Source organism: Xylaria bambusicola (assembly GCF_022495145.1).
Source record: "Xylaria bambusicola strain CBS 139988 unplaced genomic scaffold F5B22scaffold_1, whole genome shotgun sequence".
Lineage (NCBI taxonomy): Eukaryota > Fungi > Ascomycota > Sordariomycetes > Xylariales > Xylariaceae > Xylaria > Xylaria bambusicola.
In genome coordinates, this window is record NW_025953554.1 from 1,542,689 (window position 1) to 1,560,998 (window position 18,310).

At 49.3% G+C, this 18,310-nt stretch overlaps 6 protein-coding genes across 6 annotated transcripts; 2 read left to right on the forward strand and 4 right to left on the reverse strand.

Annotated features, from left to right (window-relative positions):
• Positions 1-46: 46 nt before the first annotated feature.
• F5B22DRAFT_21717 (uncharacterized protein) lies at positions 47-1,212 on the forward strand. Its single transcript, XM_047969734.1, has 2 exons — positions 47-104; positions 408-1,212. Exon 2 carries the CDS (start codon positions 510-512, stop codon positions 834-836), a length of 327 nt encoding a protein of 108 aa, XP_047836510.1. The 5' UTR covers positions 47-104; positions 408-509; the 3' UTR covers positions 837-1,212.
• F5B22DRAFT_21585 (heterokaryon incompatibility protein-domain-containing protein) lies at positions 1,180-4,566 on the reverse strand. Its single transcript, XM_047969728.1, has 3 exons — positions 1,728-4,566; positions 1,267-1,670; positions 1,180-1,202 (listed from the first exon to the last, which is right to left on the reverse strand). Exons 1-2 carry the CDS (start codon positions 4,339-4,341, stop codon positions 1,588-1,590), a joined length of 2,697 nt encoding a protein of 898 aa, XP_047836511.1. The 5' UTR covers positions 4,342-4,566; the 3' UTR covers positions 1,180-1,202; positions 1,267-1,587.
• A 7-nt stretch (positions 4,567-4,573) lies between these two features.
• F5B22DRAFT_583737 (carbon-nitrogen hydrolase) lies at positions 4,574-6,469 on the reverse strand. The gene has a single exon (XM_047973381.1). It carries the CDS (start codon positions 6,270-6,272, stop codon positions 5,217-5,219), a length of 1,056 nt encoding a protein of 351 aa, XP_047836512.1. The 5' UTR covers positions 6,273-6,469; the 3' UTR covers positions 4,574-5,216.
• On the reverse strand, positions 6,449-7,728 carry F5B22DRAFT_21582 (GAF domain-like protein). The gene is made up of 5 exons (XM_047969727.1): positions 7,339-7,728; positions 7,172-7,276; positions 7,112-7,116; positions 6,983-7,062; positions 6,449-6,922 (listed from the first exon to the last, which is right to left on the reverse strand). Exons 1-5 carry the CDS (start codon positions 7,339-7,341, stop codon positions 6,570-6,572), a joined length of 546 nt encoding a protein of 181 aa, XP_047836513.1. The 5' UTR covers positions 7,342-7,728; the 3' UTR covers positions 6,449-6,569.
• A 222-nt stretch (positions 7,729-7,950) lies between these two features.
• On the reverse strand, positions 7,951-10,147 carry F5B22DRAFT_632590 (ankyrin repeat-containing domain protein; the record flags this gene model as incomplete). The annotated part of the gene is made up of 2 exons (XM_047976714.1): positions 7,951-8,054; positions 8,122-10,147. 2 exons carry the CDS (start codon positions 10,145-10,147, stop codon positions 7,951-7,953), a joined length of 2,130 nt encoding a protein of 709 aa, XP_047836514.1.
• A 1,375-nt stretch (positions 10,148-11,522) lies between these two features.
• On the forward strand, positions 11,523-13,656 carry F5B22DRAFT_21620 (serine/threonine protein kinase). The gene has a single exon (XM_047969732.1). The coding sequence runs from the start codon at positions 11,816-11,818 to the stop codon at positions 13,382-13,384; it is 1,569 nt and encodes a 522-aa protein (XP_047836515.1). The 5' UTR covers positions 11,523-11,815; the 3' UTR covers positions 13,385-13,656.
• The last annotated feature ends 4,654 nt before the right edge of the window (positions 13,657-18,310 follow it).

Genomic DNA, 18,310 nt, shown 5'->3' on the forward strand with positions numbered 1-18,310 from the left:
TTGATAGGATACACCAAAGCTCGTTAGCTCCAAGACCAAGGACTCAGCAACTGCTTGGATTCAAATTCATAGGGGTATTTGCTTGAGCACCCGTGTAGTAAATTGTAGGATAAGTATAATTCTGTATGTAAAATAATGAGCAATGACGACTGAAGCCATCGAACTCTGCCCTTTACACTGTGCGTTGTGGCACGTCGAGTGTACCTACCTACATAGGTAGTCTAGACCGTCAGGTGCTACTACCTGGTATTTTTAAAATAGCGCGGGGAGGATATTTGTTCACCCCTCACTTTCTCCAGATCAAACAATCGTTCATGACTCGCACCATCCCCTAAATACTACTTAAAGAGCAATTCTCAAGCAATATCCTATCAATCAGAAAAGGCTCACGACATCTTTACTCTCAGGTTTCTACGAAGACAAATCTACAGCACTCCAGCCTATCTGCCCAACCCCCATTATTCCATCACCTATTCAGCCAATCACCAGCAAAAGAAAGGAACGCGAAAATGGTATACACAATCGTAGTCCACCTCCGCGCCAAGCCGGGCAAGGAGAACATCGCCAAGGTCCACGCGAAGCTCAACGAGGCGTCGGCCATCTACTCGAAGGACAAGGAGACCATCTCATGGTTCGTGATGCAGAGCGTGCACGACCCGCAGGACTTCACCATCGTCGAGCGCTACGAGAACGAAGGGAGCCAGAAGTACCACCTCGAGAACCCCTACTGGAAGACCTTCGACCCCTTCGTCGTGCCGCTGCTCGAGAAGCCCATGGACCTGCGGCGCTTCGAGGAGCTGGTGCCTGTCGAGGGCGAGGAGGCTTTGTTGAAGTAAGATACTTTTCAAAGGTTTACCGGGTCTAAAGTGTCATTGGGGTTGTCCTACGGCGTCGGCGACGGGTCATTTCTCGGGGAAGATGTGAGATGTGGGTTGGTCGATGGGTAGCGCTGAGATGGACGAGAGTGGATGCGGGATTGTGTAGCGCTTTAGATCAGTGGGATATCTACCCGCTTTACTAGGACCTCGATCGATCCAGACTTCGATCCCCGTTACTCAACAATTTACTTCGTAACGTGAATGGCCCCGGCGTTGCATTGGTAGGGCTTTTTATGTACATAGTAGGGATCCAGGGCACCGGTTCTACCTAGGACTTAAACCGCGGCGGAGCGCGCTAATTTGTGTGACGCGTGGTCATGTCCACTGTTTTGTTTTCACAGCTAGGTCAACAACAAGCAGAAGCAGAGTTGCATCGGTTGGGACGGACATTGGAGCCTTCTACATTACTCGCGTGGTGAATTCAAGTAATAGCGTTTCGCCGTCCCTTCAACAGGGGCCGAAGACTTAATATTGGCCATGAATCCCCTCAGCGAGCGGCGCGTTCTTGCTACCTAGCATACCTAGATACCACTAGGTATGTTATACTTAGGAACCCCGCGAGTGAAGGGGTGGCATTAGCCCAATTGCCGTTGGTGCCGGCAGCGAGTTATGAGCTTGCTGGGAAGACTCATGTTATGATAGATTAGATGTGGGCAATGTGAGTTGTATATAGCTGAAAACAGCGACTGACCAGCAATTTATCACAACCTCACACCTTGCGACCCCTGATTTTGGTGTGTTTTACGGCGTATACATACAAATGTTGCAACCAGCTGAACTTTAGGGTGGGACCTACTACACGTTCAGCTTCATCCTCAGAGTTCGCCTTAAATCGGTCGCTCTCCTCACTGTTCATTTCGCATTGTCGCTTCTGTGGGGTTCGTTTGACCATCTCTACTCCCCTTTCATTGGACTCTTCAGATTCGCGGAATGCATTGTCATCCATGGCGCTAGCAAGACACAAATGACATTGTTTCGCGTCGCGCAAGCTAAAACTGTAAAATTGCAAGTCATCAGAGACTTGATTTCGAGCATCACGCTTTACTTCTTTGGCTATATCGAGCGCTGTCCGGCCACAGCCATCCGTGGCATTGGGGTTTGCACCCTGTTCCAGAAGAAATTGAGCAAGCCGCGTGTGTGCATACATCGCTGCGATGTGTAACGGGGTTGTTTCAGGATTGGACGGTACTAGACTTGTATGATAAAGACAGAATAGTGCTATTAAGTCGTGATCGCGGCTATTCAGCGCAAGACTTAAAGGATCACAGAGTCGTTTGAATCTGGGACCCTTAGGTGCGCTCAGCTGATTCCAGATATTGGCTCCTAAAGTCAACTTGACTCCCTTGTTAAGTAGACACCGCACTGTAGAGTCATCACAACAGACCGTAGCGATTTTGAAGGCCATATTGGCGCTCTCACAAGGCACATTAAGTTGTTCGGGGTACATTTCTAACAGACGTTGGACGGTATCTCTTTCGCCGCTTAACACTGCCATAAGCAGTAGTGACCACGTCTGAGAGCCCCCAACAGTAATGACATAGCCTTCTGGCAACATTGTTCGTCGACGGTCTGTCCGAAGGTAAAACATAGTACCTGGAAGCGGGAGGTTTGGGTCTTCTCGACCGCAATTTCGAACATCTCGTTGAGTATCGTATTGGCTTTCCTCGTAGGCCGTTTGTTCGAATCTTTGGAGATGCTCTGATACTGTGGTATCTTGATCCCTAATTTGATTCACAAGCCTCCCTAATATGAATCTTGGTCCTAAAAAAACTAATGGAAAGAGGTTTTCTCGCCGTTCTGTGACTGCCGCTTCCCCGGGTGATAACTCGACCCGCGCTCTTGTTACGGTGTCGGAGAAATATATGCATAAATCATCCCATGCGTGATCTTCATCTCTCGTTTTAGCTAAAAACGATTCGCCGAGTCTCCCATGCCGCAACAGGATATTGACAGTCTCTGCTGCATTAAACTTGTTTGCTGCCGCAGCTTTCACCATATCCAGGGTTATATCAATTTCGACTTCTCTTCGTTGTAGGAAAGAGCACAAATCGGTGGGGTCCCATGAACTTAAAATATGACAAATGAAGTCCATTATATACTTTGGCTGATGATGTACCAAGTCGGACAGGAACTGATTTATCGATGATGGAAAATGTCCATTTCCTAAGCAACAAGGAAGGATATTTCCAATGCTGCGTCTTATCCCCGATATCACATTTTTTGCTCTTATTCGATATTTTTTCTCTGATGATCTCGAGACGAGTTGAACAAGATAGAGTAGTTTATCGTTGAGTTCTTTCTTTGTATAACCTAATCTCGACGGCAAATCGCCTGATATTCGCAGCAATTGGATAGCCTCTTCTAGCAACTCAGAGAGCTTCGGATTCCAGTTAGACGGTGAAACTTTCAAATCAGATACCGGCATTTCCTGTGATCCCATCAAGCATTCGGCCTCTGCTAACAGTAGACCGAGCCTTAACTGAAATGGCTCCGCGGTCATGCTCACAAAGTAGGCGAAAGTAGTGTATGACACACTAAATTCCGTTCGAGTATAATCCGGCACTATGTATTTCTGTATCTCTGAACCCCCGCATAGTCCAAGCAGCGCGAATATCTTATCCCGCTGATCGGATGCTTCCGAGTGACGAAAATCTAGCAGGAGAGAGAGAAAGTTCCTGTCCCGTGTTTTGCGAGAAACATCTCCAGGGTATGACGGCATGAGTCTGAATATGGCTGCAGCGTGACTATTTAGGTCCACCCCCAGAAGAATGGGAGCCATAACGAAGATTTGTGCACGGACAGAGTTTCTACCACAAAAGACGGAAGCTGCACGAGCATTCGCTACTTCTTGAAGAACCCAAATTCGGCGGAACCAGGAGCGCTGTAGAAGCTCAATAAAGCCTTTTTGCAGGTCACCCTTCACATCGACGGTGGTATATCTATCTTGGAGTTTACTTAGCACAACTTGCCAGGTAGTCTTCCATCTTATGTCGTCAGGGGCTGAGTAACGACCCGAGATAGAGGTTTGTAGTAGTAAGAGAGATTCCAGGAGAGCTCTTGTGAATGGGCTATCTGTTCCAAGGTAAACGAGGACACGCTCGGCACCTCCATAAATGGCTTGCATCCTTTGAACCTGGTGTCCGCGCTCTAGATCGTCGTCTTGATTGATTGCAATAGCATCAATCCAGAGGTAGCGGTCTGATTCGGCCTCACGCAAGTCTCTGAGTAAACTCCATAGATTTTCGGTGACCATGAACTTCTGCCCATCAAGAAGAATGCTGAATGGCTTATTCGATGAGCCCCAAGTATATGAGACAGCTTCGTACGAGATTCCGTTCTCATCAAGAGATGTATATACAAGTTCGCAATCAATAAAGTCGTTCGCAACTCCCTTGAGAAGTCGTACCAGACGGAAGGCAGAGCTTCTCAGATCTAACCTTCGGTAATTGAAGGTATCCATCATGCGATGACAGCGAGTCTGGCAAAGACTATGGTGTGAGTGCAAAAGCAGGTAGTCCGGCCAGCAACGACCTGTAGCGCGGGATGCGTTGATAATTTGGAAACGATGGTTCCAATCTCACACAGGAGTGCTCAATTGACACGGAAGACAAGGGAGACGACCATGGTCACAAATTAGAGAAGGGGAAGGAGAAGAAAAAAACGATTCATACACTAGTAGAATAATATCATATTTGAGGTAGTAGCATGCTGGCACTGCTGCGCCCCGCAAGAATGTAGCATTTACGGAAATTTAATTATCGATACAACTAGAATGTGTAAAAACTGTTGAGAGGCCAATCGGATGACTAGACGTATTGGGAGAAAGGTGCCGATGAGGCGATGCCTGCGCGGGGATTTACGGGTCCTAAAAGCTATGTACATCTCACCAATCCAAGAGAGCCATTTTCATGTAGGAGGCGGATTCTCTCGAATGGTGTATGGTCTGTTTGGAGGTGGTGTATAGAAGTAAGCCCGGCAGCTGAGTCTAGTTTTCATGATTGCCAGGGGAGGCATTCGTGACTGAGCATATATATATGCTAAGTAGAATGGGAGAGCACAAGCCAGTTTACAATCATCATGATCTGACAAATTTGAAGAATCTAATAGTTATACTGTCAAAGTTCAGTAACTAATAGGTAAATACTAAGATAACTGGTAACCTACCTATAAGTACCCAAATATGCAGATATCTTATCATAAACATAGCGCACCTCTAGATTCAGAGATATTGGAATGAGCATATAGGAGCCATGCTTTGGCTGGAATAATGTTGAGTAGACACCTAACGACCCAATTGCTAAACCTCTGAAACGTGCTTTATTAATTTCAACAAACTGGCTAATCGAACCGAATCTTGCCCTCATTAACATCCGGATAGACATCGAACCGCCTCTGCGTATATATAGGGATACCCTTCCTCGTCTCATCAATCTTGGCCCCGTCTAGCTCCCAGCTGACGATAGTCTCACTTTCTTGGGCCTCGACGACGACTTGCGCCATGGGGTCGACGATCAGACTGTGGCCCCAGGCATGGTATGTAGCTTTCGTGTCGCGAGCCGGACTACACAGCGCAACGTAGCACTGGTTATCCATGGCACGCGCCTGACCCTGAAGGCGCCAGTGTAGCGGCCCTGTGGTAGTGTTGAATGCGCCTGGGTATATGAGGGCGAAAGCGCCACGCCGCGCCGCGATCATGGCTAGCTCGGGGAACCGCACGTCGTAGCAGATGGCCACGGCAATGCGCCCATATCCAGGGAGATCCACCAGTGTCAGCTTGTCCCCCGCCGTCAGCACGTCGCTCTCCCGGAATGTGATTTTGCCCGGGATGTCGATATCAAACAGATGCACCTTGCGGTGCGTAGCCAGTAATTTCCCATCGGGCCCGAACGTGAGCGATGTGTTGTAGTACTTTTTCTTCCCGTCTTTGCCAACCTCCACCTCGGGTATGGAACCGCCTACTAAGAAGACCTTCGCCTCGGCGGCCGTGGCAGATAGGGAATTAAAGGAAGGTGACTGGTCGGGCGAGGGCGGGGACGGGAGGAGGGTCTCGGCGTACGAGGGGAAGTAGTCGCATCCGTAGGGCGAGTTGAAGCATTCGGGCAGCACAACTAGGTTCGCGCCAGCTTTGGCGGCCTCGAAGACCTTTTCACGGGCATGCAAGAGATTAGCAGCCTTGTCGGCGCCACTGGCGAGTTGAATGCATGATAACTTCAAAGGCTTTTGGAGAACTGGTGATGGCATGGTTGATGTTGCCATCGTGCGGGCGAAGGTCGCGGGTGCGAGGATCGGGCTAGTTCGTGCGAGTCGGCAGCTCAGACGTAGATGGGAGCCAAAGGAGGCAGATGGAAATGATTTAGCAAGCAGACCCAAGGTCTTATTGGCGAAGGATCTCATAATAAATGCATCGTATGTATCTGAGAACCAGTGGTTGCGAGGTCGGGCGGCTATAGCAGTTGGGGGATTCTGGGGGATTGAAGCTACTGTGGGGGGTATGATGCAGTAATTTTGGTGGGGTTTAGCTTAACTACCGCGTAAGCTGGGGGAGAATAGAGGGGTTTATCTAGGCCAAGATGTAGCCAAATCAATGAAGATCAAATGGAGGATTTTCTCTTGAAGGAGAGAATGATTCGATACTGAGGTTGAAATCATAGCCGCTTTTTATTTTGAAATGCACTCGTGTATTGGATCTAATTACCAATCACAGCTCCGTCCCAGCAGCTCAGCGAGTTGTTCAAGGTACTTTTTATCGACCTCGTCAAACCCATTGAAATCTGCACAGTCAATATCAATGATGGCGACAACTTTCCTTGAATCTCCCTCGTCCGCGAAAATGGGGACCACAATCTCACTCTTACTATCCCCGTCGCAGGCGATATGACCCGGAAACTTCTCAACGTCCGGAACGAGCTGCGTTGTTTGAGTTGACGCCGCTGCTCCACAGACGCCTCTGCCGAAGAGGATGGTCTGGCACGCCACTTTACCCTGGAACGGGCCGAGTATGAGCTGTGGCTTTTCCGTCTTCAGCGGATCTAACGTGTAGAAGCCTATTATTACATGGCGATTAGTATCCAAGGGGTCAAGAATTGAGTTGAAACCCTCCGTACCGGCCCAGTTCACTTGATTGCTCGGAGAAGGCAATGACTTATACGCGTGCCACAGCAATGAAGCCGCATTTGCCAAGTTGCTTCACTCTATTAGTCAAGCTGAGGTGTCACAATGCATGCTGTACACACCAGACCTACAACCGACAGCATGAGTATACACATTCAATAAACAGTGAATCCCGGACTCACCCAATTCCTCTGGCCATCGAATAGTCCTTCAGCCTGCAACAGAACCTGCTCATACGCCTGCTCTTTTGTCACGCCCTCGGCGAAGTTGGAAGCGTCTGCGTGAACCTAAAATGTTCACTTCGTCTCAGCCATAAGTTTTAGTAAGCCGGGATTGTGGGAGATTGTACCATCGTGCTGGGTCAGATTTGTGTATCGTGAAAAGTCTACAGTTGACCTTTAGTATCCGAATCCGAAAAATGAATCAATCAAATAACAGGTCACTCAAATTGTTGAATCTGCTTGACGGACATGAAAATGCTACTTATCCATGCAGGTATGGAATGCCACAGAAAAATGTTCAGGGTATTAGTCAAAGCACGCAATTGGCAAGGCTTACTGGGTACGCGCATCCACTCCGAAAACTAGCGGCTTGAAACTACGATGTGAGCGATACACTCTGATCAACTCCAACATGTCGCGATGTCTATCAAATAGATTGAGACACTCATACCGACATCTGAGAAAGCAAGATTGTTAAATTAAATACGAAACGTTTCATTTAATAAAGGCTGAAAGTGGTTAATGAGACTGGAAATGCTAGAGGTAATTATGGTAAGACGCTCGCTCAAATTCACTCATTGGGATGCTCCTGATGTTGAGTCAACGCTTGTTTTCCTGATGAATTTCATCTCATGATTTTAGCTCATTTGAGGCAGACGATGCCATGGCTATAACTTATCTTTATCATGCCCTCAACATTTCATCATATCCTGACAATGATAGATTCAATGACTGAGCTTTCATTCCTCACTCCTCGGTGCTTCAAGCTCATGTGCCTGAAGCGCCCCATACTCCCTCAGCAAAGCAACCGTCCGCTCATACCGACGGTCTCTCTTCTCAACCTCTATCACACCACCATCAGCGGATACAACTTCATAGTGTCGAACAAGGAGTATAGAAACAGTACTAACCAGCTTTCGACGCCCCTCTGCTCTCCTTCCTCGCCTGCATATTCATAAAATTCATCAACGCATCGAGCGGTGTCCTCGGCGACTTCCCCACCTTCTTCTCCACGGGATTAACAGCAACGCCAGCCTGAAGCAGAACAGTCGCGCTCTCGATCAATCCACAAATAGCCAGCTCATGCAATAGGAGCTTCCGGTCGTATTCGCGAGATACCCCGTGATCACGCGACGACGTTATCAGCGGAACGACATACCTCCGCAACAAACCCGCCATCTCCTCGTCATGAGCGCGCGTCACACTCTCCACGTCCTCATCGAGCTTGTCGCTGAGGGCCCAGGCTAAATGTCCGAAGACAGGGAAATCAGCGACGTCATCGCGGTCTGTGTCGGGACAAGTCGATTTATCGTCTGCCGCGACGCCCCTGTCGAGGAGGATCTTCACCGCGGCGCGGAGATAGTGGCTTGAGAGGACGAGCACGGGGGAGTATCCCTGGTTATCGCGCACGTGGATGTTCGCGCCGTGCCGCAGAAGGAGACTGGTCATATGAGTTTGGAATTCCTCTGCGCTTTGCAGAGACCCCGAGGCCTCGACGCCGTAGCGCACTCCCATGTACATCAGTGCTGTGCGCCCATCGCTGTCGACCGTTTTCACGTTCGCGCCTGCAGATAAGAGCATTTCTACTAGGTCGGGTTTACCTGCGTATACCGCTAGCATGAGGACCGTGCTGGTCCGACCCGAGCGCCATGTAGGCGCTAGAGAGTCGATGTCAAGCCCATGGTCGAGGAGAGCGTGCAATGTGCGCTTTAGCATAGCCTTTTGCGTGTCTGGGGATCCTCTGACGTAGGGCGTGTAGAATCGACTAGGGCTGTAGTCGCTGATCCAGCAGAACTCGCCGGCTATGAGATGATGCAGAATACCGATTCCATCTACTAGAGTGCCATTCAGATTATCCGAGCGGCTTTCGATAAGCAGCTCTAGAATGTCCGCATTCCAGTTCTGCACGGCGATCTCGACTGCACTTGAGCCGGCCGAGGGTCCGAGGATGAATTCCTCATGCGGAATGTCATTAGGAGAATCAGGCTGCACATCTGGATCCGAAGATAAAAAGATGAATTGCCTGTGGCCGTCCCGGAGGAAAGGGTCAGCGCCGTGGCTTAGGACAGCACGAACGGCTTCTATACAGTTGAAGCGCACTGCCCAATGGAGGGGACTGCCTGCAGGTAATAGGAAGGGATAATGAAACATTTTGCCTCCTTGACTCGTCAGGATGTCGGTGGAAGCGCCCTTCTCTATCAGCCTTTCAGTTACCGTGTTAACTTCGTCCGGGTGGAAGGCGAACAGCCAATGAAGACACGATGGCGCCTTTCGGCGAGGTCGTAATGATGGATTTGCTCCCATATCGAGGAGGAAGAGAACCGTTTCGGAAGCACCGCATTCACAGGCACGGTATAACGGTGTTTCACCTAAATTATTACGCATGTTAATACAGTCACTCGTCATGATTCTCTTCAAGGTCTTGATGGCCTTGGCATGATTGAAGGAGGCCAGAATGTGCGGCAGGCAGTCACCCCACAGATTCAATGGCTGACGGAGAAATTCTGAGGAGGGTGCTAGGCTAGGTGGCAAACTCAAGTATTCCTCGAGGATTTGAGGCGACATGCCTGAGTAGTGCTGGTTAAATCCTCCCGACTCTTGGAACAGCTTCAGGGCAGCATTGAAACCAGGTCCGTCCATTTCCCTAACCTCGCTAGAAAATATCAAAGCGCCGGTAGCGATCGACTCCAAGCCCCATTCTAAAACCTTAGACTTGATATCCTCGTTGACTTCATAGCCGTGAAATTCGTAGTAGCGAAAGATCAGGGCGCGAGCCTGCTGGACGCCTCCCACGGCCGCGGTATGGAGGAGACGGGCCCATGGTGCTGATGCTGTTGGCTCGTCGGTTGGTCTTGGTCCGCCTTCAACCCACTTCAGAAACACCGCGAAGGCGGTCTCTGGAGATAGACTATGTTCATCTTCGAGGAATGCAAACATCAGAGGATGAAGAAGTTCGACTTCTAAGTCAGGTAACTCCCAATTCCAATGCTCGTAGTCAGAAGATAGTATTGACGCGGCTGAAGAGCTTGCGATGGAAGACGCATCATCTTCGGGTTCGACGTCCGTGTCATGGATGTCTAGTTTTGATATATCTGGCGAAGATCTGACGTTGCTAAGTCGGCATTAATTCGCAACCTATTGAGTGTCTTTGTTCTAACTCACATGTCTTCCTGCTCTACGATCCCGTCTTCTACTAACAGAGGGAGTATCCACTGAGGACGATCCCGCGGACTCCAGTTTAGACACAATTGTAATAAACTCGCATAAATCTGACCGAGTCCTGGTGTCATTTCCTCTTGAGTGCGAACACTACTCAGTGCCTTATCAAGCACATCTTCTGCCTCACCACCAGGAGGTGGGGTAGTAAATCCACAGATAAGAGACCAAGCCACTAATCCAAAGGAATATGCGTCAAGTCTATCAAGAAGAAGAGGATCAAGCGATTCACCTTCCTCATAATGCCGTCGCAGCTCAGGTGAACGCCAACCAACTGTGCCTCTCCCGACGAGCTCACCCCCTTTGCTCAGATCCGCACCGCTTCCGAAATCAGAGAGCTTCGCAATCCAGCCGGCGTTTCGCTTGAATACTAATATGTTTTCTGGCTTGAGATCACCATGAATCAGCCCGATTTCGTGGATCACGTCTAAAGCGGCGGCAACATCTTTGATCAGGTCGAATCTCGTACGCAATGAGATTTTCTCACTGGACGAGAGGCTCCCAGCAAGGTCATCGTCAGCTAACTCGAGCGCTATGAACGGCGGACGATGCCAATTGTCGTCGTCGATTCCCCAACCGACAATGTTAACGATGTTCTCATGGCGTCGAAGCTTCGGATGTCTTAGGGCCGCGATTTCAATTAGGAAGTCTCGCACTTGTCTGCGCACTGCTGATTCTGACAGGTCCAGCCGCTCTTTAGCATCCAGTGCGAATTTGGGCGTCTTCAGAGCGACTATGTGGAGGCCAGCGGATGGATTATTGAAATAGCAAATGCTGCCTTGCCGCACGATGAATTGCGCCCCGGACCCTATGTGCGTTGATGGTGGAACCGTGAAGCAGGGACCGCGTATCCAGAGCTTATGGATAAGGACGGCGAGTTCAGCTATTGGGAGCTGAGGATAAGCATGACTCTCATCCTCGGGATTGGATAGAGTTAGGCTTTGAAATTTTGATTGATGTGTTGAGATGTCACTGATGTAAGCTGCGAAAGAGAGACCAACCTCTGAGCCTGTTAAGCTTGCGTCCATCTTACGAAAGGCAAGCTGGCTCAGCAGAGTCTCGCACCATAGGAAATACTGATAGATTGAACTTTTATTTATTGTATATCCTAACAACGTCTCGTTGCTTAATTGCTTAGGGGTCTTTTACTGGTCGTCTTATCACACCCAAGGATTGTGGCTGAAGTCCTCACCACTGTCGCAGATCCTGCGGCCTCGGGGCCGAGTAATCAATCAATCATCTACTTCGCCATCACAAACATCAGCCGGCCCAAGGCAACGACCGCCCGGCGGCCTCTACAGACAACATCTCTCAACAGTAATTTAATGAACATCACGTATAATAAAATCTAATAGCCATTGGTCACTGTGATTTATACCGTAGCCCAGCATGGCCGACATTGCCCTAGGCATCGCAGGCTTGGCTGTTGGCATCCCCGGCTTGGTGCAAGTGACCTTGTCAATCGGCGATGCAATCCGCAAAAGACTGGTGCATTATGAAGACGATTTCAAAAGGCTTCTCGACATCGTGATAAGAATCAATAAGTCGCAAAGCAATGACATGCTCCTATACTTCTTCAGCGAAGACCAGACGGTCCCACAAGAGCTACAAGACGAACTGATCGAGATGTTTCAGGTCTTGCGCGGCATATTCGAGAGGCTCTTATTCATGTTCCCCGAAGCAAAAGTCGGAGAGAAGTTCAAGATCACACCAGCGCTGAAAGCTAGAGCGCAGGAAGCGATTGAACAGTTGGAGGAATGGAATGATCGCTTCTTCAAACGTGCGCTAGTCTTCGTTATGTTTGGACGCCGCAAACTTCCTAGAACAACATATGAAAGTTTAGAAGAAGACGAACACGGCATCGTAGCATTGAAGAAGGTGGAGAAACTGAGAGATATCATCTACGAGTCCCTCGAAGGCACGAAGAAAAGCACACGACTCCTACTCCCTCAACCCGACGCAGCAGACGAGACAAGGACGCCACTCGCAAATTCTTCACTGCAGCTATCTACGCGAAAGAGCACAGAGCAGACATACCTCGTCGAGTACCGCACATACAGCGACGACGCCCGCGAACACGAGGTGCAAAATCACCGGCGCGTGGTCCGCGAGGTAGCGAGTATCTTGCACCACGCCGACGCTCGACTAATGGGGATCCTGCACTGCGAGGGTTTTCTATGGGACTCGCTATCAAACCGGTTTGAGCTGCGTTTTCCGTTCCCGGGAGGCCTGACGAAGCCACGGACGTTTTTAGACATCCTCAAGGACCCAGAGACTCAGCGGACGGGAGTCAAGCACCCGCTCAACCAGCGAATCTCTTTTGCTAAGCGCATCGTGCGCGCCGTGTTCATGCTGCACGCGGCCGGATTCGTGCACAAGCAGATCCGGCCCGACAACGTCTTGATCTTCGACCATACAGTCACAGACACGCCTTCCGCGGAAAAGATCCCCACAGAACGAAGACAGTATCCGTACACCCTCGGCGAGCCGTTCCTCATAGGCTTCGACACAGCGCGCAAAGTCGACGCCGCGACCCTCTTACTCTCCGAGCACGACTGGCAGAAGAGCATCTATCTCAGCCCGGAGCGGCACCGCCTGCAGCACGGCGACGAGTTCCAGATGCACCACGACATCTTCAGTCTCGGGGTATTGCTCCTGGAGATCGCGTTCTGGGCAACCTTCCAGGACCGCGCGGCGGGTCATCTGGGGAAGCGCGTATGGAAGGGAGACGGGACGTTACGATCACCTGCCGAGCTGAAGAGCGCGTATCTGGCGCTGGCCAAGGGCGCTGTGCCGAGGCTTTTGGGACAGAAGTATGCGGATGTTGTGACGGCGTGCTTGACTGGATTGGAGTCTGAGGGGGCAAGTGCTAAAGATCTCGAAGATGAGGATGGGATTGTTGTTGGGACGAGGTATGTCATGGCTATTATTAAGAAGCTGGAGGAGATTTCGATATAGAAAATTATTGTGAAAGGTTACGATTGGTCAAGTAGACTGGAGAATTGTGATAGACACTAGACTAGACAAATTGATCTAGTGGAATTGCCGAACGTGAGAGTACTATACCTCACTATGATTTTTGAGGTCATCTTGTAGGAAAGCGAGCTACACATCGCGGTACCTAGACCAACAACCAATATACACTCCTGAGACAATATAAGGGGATATATGCCCAACTTTTATCATATCTAATATTCCCAACCACTCACTCACTATGTACACACAAATCAAGCGCCGCGACAGCAGTACCTTCAGAAACTACCCCATCGAATAGAAACCAGACGAACTATCAACGAGCTGAGACACAGAAGCGGTGAGAAAGCAATTCTAAGTATGCAAGATACTTATCAATTCCGGTACACTCGTCCTTCCTTATGCATGAGACATGCTGACCGACCCCTTGACCTGACCATCCTGTTCGCAAGAAAGGAAAGCCGGGGATAACCATCGCGGGGATTACTCTATTCGTAAACGGAGTACCTACCGTATACTTACTGTACACTACGCCTGGTAAGTACATGTAGGTATAGGTAGGTAGGTCGTCGAATTGAAGCCTCGCTTCCAAGTCCGTGTTCCCGGTAACGTCCTATCAATGGATTCGGTTGCGAGCAAGACAGAGAGACAGACAGACACCAAAGCCACGCTAGTTGATTTCATTTGAGAGGGAGGAAGCTTTTGTCTTTCCTGGTGTTTCGTAGGTATGAGGATATGGTACTTACGGTAGATCGGTTCAGATACATACATACATACATATATGCATTGATACCCAGGCGCAGACGCGAACGTCTGTCCCATCGCATACATGTCTTACTTACACCGAATGCACGAACCTGCGCGAAAAGGAAAAGACCCTTATCTCAAGCTCGTGGCGTGCAATCCCGTCCATACCGATGTGCATTTCCCCCCCTCAAATACGAATTCTTTCTTATCTAGATTGACACTAGATGGTAGAAAGTAATCAAGTGTCAGCGGGTAGGCATAGATATGCTATCAGCTTGATTGATATCGGAGCTGGATCGTGGGATGGTATTACTATCTTAGGTAGATATGTATGTACGTACGTAGGTCATTGGAGATGTTATATCCTTTCATTAATGAGCAGATATCCAGGTAGGTAGGTGGGTGTTCACTGCAAATATCCGCCGTCTTACAATAATTGCAAGATATTAGCACATGACTACCTATTCGAAACTCCGCTGACTGTGTTCCGGGTCTCACGGACCAAGCTTTGATAAATTTTCAAAAAGGCGAAAGCTCGCGTGACTTCTCTCATTCCCCATTCCATGCACAAGATTTTCGGGAGCCTGCATGTCATGTATACCTACATAAGTACCTACCTAAAGTACCTACCTTGCTCTTGTCCCCTCTTACTTACTGTAGTGAGCCGCATATCGGACCTATAGTACCTATTGAAATTGAAATGCAGTGCATTATATGTGCTTAGGTACACGGGTAGATAGTCTCTGCCAAGTGTCGATCCGCTGTGCGACGAAGCGCTGGGTCCTTGGACTTGGAGGTCTAGACACAACGTATGATGCCAAGGGTTGTCGCCGATGGACGTTGCATACAGATTACGTGATGAAATGACGATTGCGGCTTTACCCGATTATTGCTGGAGAGCATGAAGCGTGTTGAGGTGAGATTGATTCTTTGGATAGGTACTGCAGGTAACAGTGAAGGTCAGTTTGAGCGAGACTGCAGGGGGTAAGTACATTAGGTAGTGAGTACCTAGGTAGCGACGAGTATATACTTAAGGGGGTCTTGCTTGTAATCGGCGTGTTGTTGGTTTTGTGTACTGCTTTTCGGCACGCTTTGGACCTGTCGATGCTACACAGGATAGGATAGGGTAGTATGTGACATTGTCATTTGGCGATATACGTTGGGCTTCAACGTTTTGATAGATGGAGGAATCTGGGTATTTGTTAAAGACTTCTTCTTCAGCGAAGAGGTCAAATTCAGACCAGATGGGGGCTGCAGTGCTTGCTGAAACTGTGGTGCAAGGGTTTCCATCGGACAGCATGTGATGCGAGGCTGTGCGGTAAATCACACGCGGAAGCATCCGCCGGAGTGTCCATGCTACGCTGTACATGGGAGGATTGCAGGTTTGAGAAAACATAGTCGCAGTCGTTGTGGGAGGGGATTCAACCATCTTAATATAACAGATACCGATAGTTCTAACAGAGGCGCTACGTCAACCTTGGAGATAAGATATTCTCCAACCTCTATTCGGGTAAACTATCAATTACAAGTGACCATAAGATATAGAATGGAGGGTATAGTTGACACTCTTAAAGTGTCTGAGGCGATGGAGGTAACTCGGTGTTTCTGGCTGCGGCCTGTGGAAAACTCAGCCGGCATCGGATATGTTGTGGTAGATGTCGATAAAGCAAACGCTGACCAAGGCGCCCGCAGGCGCTCTACGCGAGTCTGGTAATAACTTTTGTCGAATATCAGTTACACAGAACAGCTGGGGAGGATGACAACACATCGCACCCTCAAGTCACCGGAAATAAGCCGGCAGTTTGTCTACTTTGTCCAGGCTCCAATTGGTATATGCCGACGTGAAGCAAGGATTCGGTTACATATGGTGAATACAGTAGGTAGCTGGGACAGTATGGGACAAGCGCGGAGCAGTGACCCAATCAGCCATGCAGCGGCACATTACGGAAAGATCATAGATCAGAGGCGTGTTGGTGGATTTCGAGCCGGGTCTGAGCCGGGGCGATGGCTGGCCAAGGGAGTTGCCCGCACTTGGCGACCAATGGCGACCAATGGTCGTCTACACCCTTGGACTTTTGGTACGACTGCTCAGCCAGTGATGTGTCTTTGATGTATGTGAGTCCTACCTATTCTGAGCATCGCGATCTTGGACAAGGAGACTATGTTGAAGTTGGAGGGGGCGACTACGGAATATCACTAACTATGTGAACCGAGAGTTAGCTCGGACGGCCGTGGTGTAGAATAACCGTCACTAGAATACGCCTAACAGTTGAAAAGGGGCCTGTGAGGGGGCAATGCACCAAGCGCTTGCTAATGCAATGTATAGGTGTGTAGAGCTGCAGGGAGTGTCTAGTACGCCGCGTGTATTCGGACAGTTACTACGAAGTATGTAATAGAGACGAGGAGTTCATGAGGGGTGTTCGTGGGCCCAGCCCGTTCGAGACATTGAACCATACGAAGTAGCTTCAATAAGCATAAGATTTTTTTTTTTTTTTTTTTTTTTTTTTTTTTTTTTTTGGCAAATGGCAACGAAGACTCCACTGGCGGGACTGGTAGTGGTCTATCCTAGTTACATGTGATACAAAGAATGCTTGACATGTGTGTAGCATCGGTCGGCAGAGAATCTCGGAAACATCAAGCAGCCAAGCACCGCGCGGCAAAAGAGGTTGGAAACACAGCGCTGGTAATGGACTGCATCGCGATGCATGGCGTTTGCCCAATGTCCGTCGGCGGCGGCTGCTGTTTTCCGCTCTGCCAGTAAGGGAAAAGATGACTGTTGGAGATGAAGTCGTGCAAGGACGTGCAAGGACAAAGATGACTACATGTGTCACATGGCAAAGACTCAAGGGTCGCATCGTGGTCGCACTTCCTGGGCAGGTACAAAACAGTGGCGTGGCCGGGTTGGGAAAGAGGTCGCGCGATCATATTTTTTTTTTAAATTGTTCGTACGGCCGATGAGGGTCAGTAGACACGGAGTGATTGGTCAATTGCTTTTCTTTCTTGGAGAGAAGAGGCAGAGACCCCTCTCTCGTGATGGCAAAGTGGATGGCGGATGGCTGGATCATCACAGGCCGGCCAGACGTGGCTGGTAAGACATAGGACATTTGTGCTATGCATCACTACAACACTACTGTATCAAAGACCAACCAACCATGTTAGATGGTGAAACAAGACAGATAACAAGTGATGGTTCTCATCGTATTTGGCTATATCTTACGAACGAAGTATGAAGTATGTAACCTAGTACCTAGGTATGTAGTTGAAAGAGAAGGTTGTGACGGAGGGTCGGCCGGCCTTGGAGCTTGTCTAGGTACCTTAGCCCAGGTACGACGCTACGCTACCACCCTACCACGACTCTTGGCTAAAATGCCCACTCGCCCACTCACCCATTCGCCTCGACTTGCATGTAGGTAATGTACTTATTATTTTGCGAACACTATCGTACCTAGAGGACGAGGTGGACAAGGTGGACGCGTAGGTCCGTCTCTGTGTTAACATTCTGTACCCTTTGTCCATACCTATCTTGATAACCTGCCTACCCCCGTGGACGGGGATACCTAGTAGATATTTGATGCAGTCTTATCTATGACATTAGGTAGGTACCTAAGTAAGTAAGTACGTGTGTTCCACCACACACACATCATATCTACAGATATCCACATCCCTCGTGCCGTTGGACGTTAGCTTACTTCGTAGTCCAAGGTAACGATAGAAATAAATCCTAGAGTCGATAGCTAGGTAGTAGGTTAGTGCAGATGTCACTGAGTCAGTACGAGAGGCTTCCTCGGGCTAGCATCTGGCCAAGTTAAGAAGCGGGGCCGTTCCCAGGCCGTTCCAGAGCCGTTCCCAAGACGTTCCCAAGACGTTCCCAAGACGTTCGACCCGCACATGTTTCCTCCCGAGCCCCCCCAAGTTTTGATCTAATCTGATCTAGCACATGCATCACCATGCTTGGCTTTACCGTAGCTCCGTCTCGCAGTCTCGGCAGTCTTTTAAGTAGTGGTAGTGCTCATTGAGTATCCTCGGTACCAAGGCAAGGTTCCCTAGAGTAAGGTCTCAAAGGAAAAGACTGTATCAAGCACTGCATTGAAATACATGTACTACATAGTACATAGTATGTAAGAAGCAAGAGGCCGGCAAGAAGCGGGGCGTAGCTACTGTACC